Source organism: Pristiophorus japonicus, chromosome 10, assembly GCF_044704955.1.
Source record: "Pristiophorus japonicus isolate sPriJap1 chromosome 10, sPriJap1.hap1, whole genome shotgun sequence".
In the NCBI taxonomy this organism is placed as follows: domain Eukaryota; kingdom Metazoa; phylum Chordata; class Chondrichthyes; family Pristiophoridae; genus Pristiophorus; species Pristiophorus japonicus.
In genome coordinates, this window is record NC_091986.1 from 130,743,720 (window position 1) to 130,752,451 (window position 8,732).

Sequence of the window (8,732 nt, forward strand, 5' to 3'; positions counted from 1 at the left end):
AGAGCACAGAATGTACTCTGGGTAGGGGACTTCAATGTCCATCGCCAGAGTGCTTGGTAGCACCACTACTGGCTGAGTCCTGAAGTACATAGCTACCAGACTGCTCCTGCAGCAGGTGGTGAGCGAACCAACAGGAGGGAAAAACCTACTTGACCTCGTCCTCACCAATCTACTTTTCGCAGATGCATCTGTCCATGAGAGCATTGGTAGCATTGATCACTACATAGTCATTGTGGAGACGCTGTCCTGTCTTCACACTGAAGACTCCCTCCATCGTGTAGTGTGGCACCACCACTGTGCTAAATGGGATAGATTCAGAACAGATCTAGCAGCTCAAAACTGGGCATCTATGAAGCGCTGTGAGCTATCAGCAGCAGCAGAATTGTATTCCACCACAATCTGTAACCTCATGGCTCGGCTTATCTACCATCAAGCCAGGGGACCAACCTTGTGTAACATTCGTGCCACACAAGTGCCAGGCAATGACTATCTCCAACAAGTGAGAATCTAACCACCGCCCCATGATATTCAGTCGCATTACCGTTGCTGTATTCCCCACCATCAACATCCTGGGGGTCACCATTGACCATAAACTTAATTGGACCAGCCACATAAATATTGTGTCAACAAGAGTAGGTCAGAGGCTGGGTATTCTGCGGCGAGTGTCTCCCCTCCTGACTCCCCAATGCCTTTCCAACATCTACAAGGCGCAAGTCAGGAGTGTAACGGAATACTCTCCACTTGCCTGGATGAGTGCAGCTCCAACAACACTCAAGAAGCTCGACACCATCCAGGACAAAGCAGTCCACTTTAAATATTCACTCCCTCCATCACCAGCGCACCGTGGCTGCAGTGTGTACCATCTACAAGATGCACTGCAGCAACTCGCCAAGGCTTATTTGGCAGCACCTCCCAAACCCGCGACCTCCACCACCTAGACGGACAAGGGCAGCAGGCACATGGGAACGCCACCACCTCCACATTCCCTTCCAAGTTGCACATCATCCTGAATTGGAAATATATCGCCTTTACTACTTCATCGGGTCAAAATCCTGGATCTCCCTAATAACACTTTGGGAGCACCTTCACCACAAGGAATGCAGCCATTCAGGAAGGCGGCTGACCAGCACCTTCTCCAGAGCAATTGGGGATGGGCAATAACTGCTGGCCTTGCCAGTGATGCCCACATCCCAGAACGAATTTTAAAAAATATATTTTTTAAATTATACTGCATCTGCCACCTTCTTGTCCAGTCACTTAACTGGTCTATATCCCTTTGCAGCCTCTTTGCGTCCTCCTCATAGCTTGCTTTCTCACTTAGCTTTGTGGTTACTTAACTCAAATTATGCTTGGGACCTTGCAGATCTGTGTGGCTCAGTAACTCACTCGATAAGCATGCTGAGCCATCAGGAAAGTTCTGCATGCTTAATTATTTTTAAAGTCCCATTGCTATTTATAGAAACAATTTCTGTGCGAATGCATGAACCTAATTTTAATGTTGTATCCAGGTTGATGAAAGGTTCAAGAAGAGTAACCAGGGCTCACCTCAAGCACAATCAAAACAGAATAGCAAAATTTTGGAGCCTCCAGTGCCTTCAAGATCAGAATCGTTTTCAAATGGAAGTTCTGAATCCAATCTAGCTGCATTGCACAGGCCTATGGAGTCACAGGTACAGAATCAAAAGCAGCCGATACATAGTGTATCACACACACTGCTTGTATGAGGATAATATATTTTTATACATCAGATAAGTGATTTGTATTCAAATGCTACTCTCCATATCTCATTTAAAGATTTTTAAAGAACTCCCTTTATTCTAAAGTTTATTTGTCTTGAAGTCTCCTACTGATTAGCCTCCACATTAGAGAGTGGATGAAAACTGGTATTAAACTTTATTTAAAATACCTGAAAATAACCTTGGCCTTGGGGGCACTTGTGCTTCACAGATAGTATTTTGTATTTAGTGGATTTTCTGAGAGTGGCCCTTAAAAGTAGATTGTAGCATTATGACAGTAATATTACACCTATAATGATGCACATTAAATGATTCTTTTACAAATAAGCATCGCTCATATTGTACGTCCAATGGAATGTGAATTGTAGATTTGTTCCTTATATTGCTTAGATAATCTATGTGAAATGAAATATTGTAAGAATGGACTAATTTAATATTTAAAATTCTCAATTAGTCATGTGATCTCAAAAGTCATTGGTCAATGACTTCCAAATGCTTTTCGTGTTTAATGTCGAGTGAAAGTACAGAAACTATATTCAAAGTTGATGATTTACCCTCCCACCTCAACTGTATGATTAGGTTGACTGTAAATATGATGTGTGAATGCCATTCCTAACTGTATTGTTAGAATAAAATGTCAGCTGTAGTTTATTCAAATAAAAATGGTTTACTAAAAAATGTGCAATACAATACAATACAATACAATTAGGAACATATGAACACACATTTAAGCAATAATGTAGTTGATCATTCTTTTAGTAGCATAACATATTATTACATATAATTTGCTTGTCTGTATTCATGAAGTTTAAATTATATTGGACCTGAATTTGTGGTTGGAGGTTTCCCACGGGCGGATGCCTCTCAACCACAATAAAACTAGGAACCTGCCTTATGGTCCTGGATCCATGGTGACATGCGCTCCTGGGCCTCTACACATAGACATGCGTGGAGACCCACGTATCCCAGGGGCGCGTGCTGTTCACAAGCGCCCCTGGGATCACGTGGGCCGGCCCACCAATCAGAAAAGGGATTCCCATTATGCTTATGTGGATTCCATTTATGTACAGAATCCCCATAAGCTTGACAGGAATCACCCAAAAAATACATTTTTACAGCACTGAAATAAAAAAAATCATTACATGTTTAAAATTAATTAAAATACAATTTAATTAAACATTTAAAATAAAAATGTAATTGGAAAAAAAAATAAACAATTTTTCAAGGGGTCAAAAATAACAAACTTATTTTGCAGGTTTTTGAATATTTAAATGATTTGAACATTTTAATTTTAATATTTATTTTCATCCTTATGCTGGTAAAAAGGCCTTACGCCTGCTTTTACCAGGCGTTCAAGTTTAGAAACATAGAAACATAGAAAATAGGTGCAGGAGTAGGCCATTCGGCCCTTCTAGCCTGCACCGCCATTCAATGAGTTCATGGCTGAACATTCAACTTCAGTACCCCATTCCTGCTTTCTCGCCATACCCCTTGATCCCCCTAGCAGTAAGGACCTCATCTAACTCCTTTTTGAATATATTTAGTGAATTGGCCTCAACAACTTTCTGTGGTAGAGAATTCCACAGGTTCACCACTCTCTGGGTGAAGAAGTTCCTCCGCATCTCGGTCCTAAATGGCTTACCCCTTATCCTTAGACTGTGACCCCTGGTTCTGGACTTCCCCAACATTGGGAACATTCTTCCTGCATCTAACCTGTCTAACCCCGTCAGAATTTTATATGTTTCTATGAGGTCCCCTCTCATTCTTCTGAACTCCAGTGAATACAAGCCCAGTTGATCCAGTCTTTCTTGATAGGTCAGTCCCGCCATCCCGGGAATCAGTCTGGTGAACCTTCGCTGCACTCCCTCAATAGCAAGAATGTCCTTCCTCAGGTTAGGAGACCAAAACTGTACACAATACTCCAGGTGTGGCCTCACCAATGCCCTGTACAACTGTAGCAACACCTCCCTGCCCCTGTACTCAAATCCCCTCGCTATGAAGGCCAACATGCCATTTGCTTTCTTAACCGCCTGCTGCACCTGCATGCCAACCTTCAATGACTGATGTACCATGACACCCAGGTCTCTTTGCACCTCCCCTTTTCCTAATCTGTCACCATTCAGATAATAGTCTGTCTCTCTGTTTTTACCACCAAAGTGGATAACCTCACATTTATCCACATTATACTTCATCTGCCATGCATTTGCCCACTCACCTAACCTATCCAAGTCGCTCTGCAGCCTCACAGCATCCTCCTCGCAGCTCACACTGCCACCCAACTTAGTGTCATCCGCAAATTTGGAAATACTACATTTAATCCCCTCATCTAAATCATTAATGTACAGTGTAAACAGCTGGGGCCCCAGCACAGAACCTTGCGGTACCCCACTAGTCACTGCCTGCCATTCTGAAAAGTACCCATTTACTCCTACTCTTTGCTTCCTGTCTGACAACCAGTTCTCAATCCATGTCAGTACACTACCCCCAATCCCATGTGCTCTAACTTTGCACATCAATCTCTTGTGTGGGACCTTGTCGAACGCCTTCTGAAAGTCCAAATATACCACATCAACTGGTTCTCCCTTATCCACTCTACTGGAAACATCCTCAAAAAATTCCAGAAGATTTGTCAAGCATGATTTCCCTTTCACAAATCCATGCTGACTTGGACCTATCATGTCACCTCTTTCCAAATGCACTGCTATGACATCCTTAATAATTGATTCCATCATTTTACCCACTACCGATGTCAGGCTGACCGGTCTATAATTCCCTGTTTTCTCTCTCCCTCCTTTTTTAAAAAGTGGGGTTACATTGGCTACCCTCCACTCCATAGGAACTGATCCAGAGTCAATGGAATGTTGGAAAATGACTGTCAACGCATCCACTATTTCCAAGGCCACCTCCTTAAGTACTCTGGGATGCAGTCCATCAGGCCCTGGGGATTTATCGGCCTTCAATCCCATCAATTTCCCCAACACAATTTCCCGGCTAATAAGGATTTCCCTCAGTTCCTCCTCCTTACTAGACCCCCCGACCCCTTTTATAACCGGAAGGTTGTTCGTGTCCTCCTTCGTGAATACCGAACCAAAGTACTTGTTCAATTGGTCCGCCATTTCTTTGTTCCCCGTTATGACTTCCCCTGATTCTGACTGCAGGGGACCTACGTTTGTCTTTACTAACCTTTTTCTCTTTACATATCTATAGAAACTTTTGCAATCCGTCTTAATGTTCCCTGCAAGCTTCTTCTCATACTCCATTTTCCCTGCCCTAATCAAACCCTTTGTCCTCCTCTGCTGAGTTCTAAATTTCTCCCAGTCCCCGGGTTCGCTGCTATTTCTGGCCAATTTGTATGCCACTTCCTTGGCTTTAATACTATTCCTGATTTCCCTTGATAGCCACGGTTGAGCCACCTTCCCTTTTTTATTTCTATGCCAGACAGGAATGTACAATTGTTGTAGTTCATCCATGCGGTCTCTAAATGTCTGCCATTGCCCATCCACAGTCAACCCCTTAAGTATCATTCGCCAATCCATCTCAGCCAATTCACGCCTCATACCTTCAAAGTTAGCCTTCTTTAAGTTCTGGACCATGGTCTCTGAATTAACTGTTTCATTCTCCATCCTAATGCAGAATTCCACCATATTATGGTCACTCTTCCCCAAGGGGCCTCGCACAACGAGATTGCTAATTAATCCTTTCTCATTACATAACACCCAGTCTAAGATGGCCTCCCCCCTAGTTGGTTCCTCGACATATTGGTCTAAAAAACCATCCCTTATGCACTCCAGAAAATCCTCCTCCACCGTATTGCTTCCAGTTTGGTTAGCCCAATCTATGTGCATATTAAAGTCACCCATTATAACTGCTGCACCTTTATTGCACGCACCCCTAATTTCCTGTTTGATGCCCTCCCCAACATCACTACTACTGTTTGGAGGTCTGTACACAACTCCCACTAACGTTTTTTGCCCTTTGGTGTTCTGCAGCTCTACCCATATAGATTCCACATCATCCAAGCTAATGTCCTTCCTAACTATTGCCTTAATCTCCTCCTTAACCAGCAATGCTACCCCACCTCCTTTTCCTTTTATTCTATCCTTCCTGAATGTTGAATACCCCTGGATGTTGAGTTCCCAGCCCTGCTCATCCTGGAGCCACGTCTCCGTAATCCCAATCACATCATATTTGTTAACATCTATTTGCACAGTTAATTCATCCACCTTATTGCGGATACTCCTTGCATTAAGACACAAAGCCTTTAGGCTTGTTTTTTTAACACCCTCTGTCCTTTTAGAATTTTGCTGTACAATGGCCCTTTTTGTTCTTTGCCTTGGGTTTCTCTGCCCTCCACTTTTCCTCATCTCCTTTCTGTCTTTTGTTTTTGCCTCCTTTTTGTTTCCCTCTATCTCCCTGCATTGGTTCCCATCCCCCTGCCATATTAGTTTAACTCCTCCCCAACAGCACTAGCAAACACTCCCCCGAGGACATTGGTTCCGATTCTGCCCAGGTGCAGACCGTCCGGATTGTACTGGTCCCACCTCCCCCAGAACCGGTTCCAATGCCCCAGGAATTTGAATCCCTCCCTGCTGCACCATTGCTCAAGCCACGTATTCATCTGAGCTATCCTGCGATTCCTACTCTGACTAGCACGTGGCACTGGTAGCAATCCCGAGATTACTACTTTTGAGGTCCTACTTTTTAATTTAGCTCCTAGCTCCTTAAATTCATTTCGTAGGAACTCATCCCTTTTTTTACCTATGTCATTGGTACCAACGTGCACCACGACAACTGGCTGTTCTCCCTCCCTTTTTAGAATGGGCATTCGCTGGGCAAGAGCCCAATTCTCCGCCAGCGAATATCCATTTCCTACGAATGCAGAGGATCTGTCAAGAACACACGACAGATCGCAAGTTCCGGGGTTTCGCATGCGCAAACCCGGAACTTGTGAGGCACTTACAGCTGCGGATGCGGTCATGAGCCCCGGAAAATCCGAGCCATTGATTTTCATCACAATCTTTTCTTTTAAGGTACAGTGATGTCATCTGGCATCATTCAAGAACCATACATCCTCAGTTGCATGATCCTTCTCTTAAATTTGCAGATCTACATTTTCCACAAGACCCCAATGTAGCTTCATGCAATGAAATATGAAATGCAAAATCAGAGTCCTGATTCTAACTCAGACACCTGACCATATTGCTCAGATTTCCAGCCAAAAGGAGAAATATACAGGGGTCTGGGGTAGATCACTAAATGAGCAGGTGCCTCTTAGGGTAAGGAGTGGATAGAATGACCGAGGTATTGGTTGAAAAATATTGACCAATTACACTCCACATTAAAGGACGAATTAAAAAAAAAAAGTCTTCTGCCTGCCGATTTGTCTATCTTATGGAGGCAGAATTTTATTATAAAAATATGAAGCTGTTACTGGTTAATTCCAATTGCAATATTTTCGTTTCTCGGTAAGCATAGTTAGGTTTATTTAAATTACTTTTAACAATTTGGATTTCACCATATTTTCAGCTCCATTACTGTCTTCTGCACAGTACTTAATAGCAAATACTACTGATTTGTTCTTCCATTAGTATAAAAGTTTTTAAATGTTGGGGATTGTGAAGATTTTTTCCATACTGATTCCTGATGAGCAAACAGAAGTCATTGTAGGTGTGCAAAAATGGTGATTCTTAGTTTGCAATGGATTAGATTTTTAGCTGATCTCTGGTTGCTTGCTAACTGTAGGCAGACAACTTAATTGTACTGTATATTTTACTATACCAGTATTTACTGAACTAGCAGCATTTGAAATAAAATACATATATTACAAAAGTTTGAAACGATTGAAAGTCTTAATGGGAATGGTTGGGCTGAAGTGCTAGCAGAGAAGTAGTTCAGAATGTTTTAGCAAGGATAATTAAGTATATAACAATCTAAACTTTAGTATTAACACTAATAGAATGAGAGTGTTAGCAAGAATTTGATCTTGCTATTTGATATTCCAGAATCATTCTGGAACGCAAAGATAAACCCCGGCTTCTATTCTCCGCTGCTAACCGTCTTAAAACCCTCTCCTCCCCTGTCTCCTCCACCCTCACCTCTGACAACAAGTGTGAGGAGCTCATGGACTTCTTTGTCTCTCAACTGCCTCTGCCACTTCCCTTCCTTCCCCTAGCACACCGGGCCAAACTTGCTCTAAGATTCCCCCCCTGCCCGAGCCCTGAACTCACATCTTTCTCTAGTTTCTCCTGATCTTCCATCATGACTTCCCTGTGCTTATCTTGTCCATGAGACCCACTTTCTTCTCCCTCGACCCTACTCCTACCAAACTGCTGATCACCAACTTCCTTTTCTGCCTCCGATGTTGACTGATCTTGTTAATGGTTCTCTCTCCTCAGGTACTGTCCCCCTCTCACTCAAATCTGCCATCATCCCCCACTTTCCTTTTTTAAAAAAAAAAACAAGGTTTGACCCCTCCATCCGTGCAAAGTACCTTTCCTCTTCAAAGTCCTTGAACATGTTGTCGCCTTCCAAATCTGTGCCCATCTTTCCCGCAAATCCACGTTTTAATCCCCAAAATCAAATTTCCGCTCCGCCACAGAATCAAAACGGCTCTCACTGTGACAAAGGTAAACTATCCCTCCTCGTCCTTCTTGACTTGTCTGCAGCCTTTGACATGGTTGATCACTCCATCCTTCTCCAACGTCTCTCCACCGTCATCCAGCTAGGTGGGTGAGACTGTCCTCGCCTGGTTCCATTCTTATCTATCTAATCGTAGCCAGAAAATCACCTGCAACGGCTTCTCTTCCTGCCCCCGCATCGTTACCACTGGTGTCCCCCAAGGATCTATCTTTGGCCGAAGCCATTGTTTTCGGTCCCCGCCACAAACTCCGTTCCCTAGCCATTGACTTCATCCCTCTCCCTAGTCACTGACTTCACCCCTTTCCCTAACATCTGTCTGAGGCTGAACCAGACGGTTCACAACCATGCTGCCATTTT

General features: G+C 43.4%; 1 protein-coding gene across 1 annotated transcript in view; it reads left to right on the forward strand.

Moving 5' to 3' along the window:
- The window catches only part of LOC139274622 (mitogen-activated protein kinase kinase kinase kinase 4), a 387,065-nt gene that overhangs the window by 315,359 nt on the left and 62,974 nt on the right, over window positions 1-8,732 (forward strand). The window contains exon 16 of the mRNA XM_070891300.1: window positions 1,509-1,670. Within this exon, the coding sequence (XP_070747401.1) occupies window positions 1,509-1,670 (162 nt within the window). The remainder of the gene's footprint in view (window positions 1-1,508; window positions 1,671-8,732) is intronic.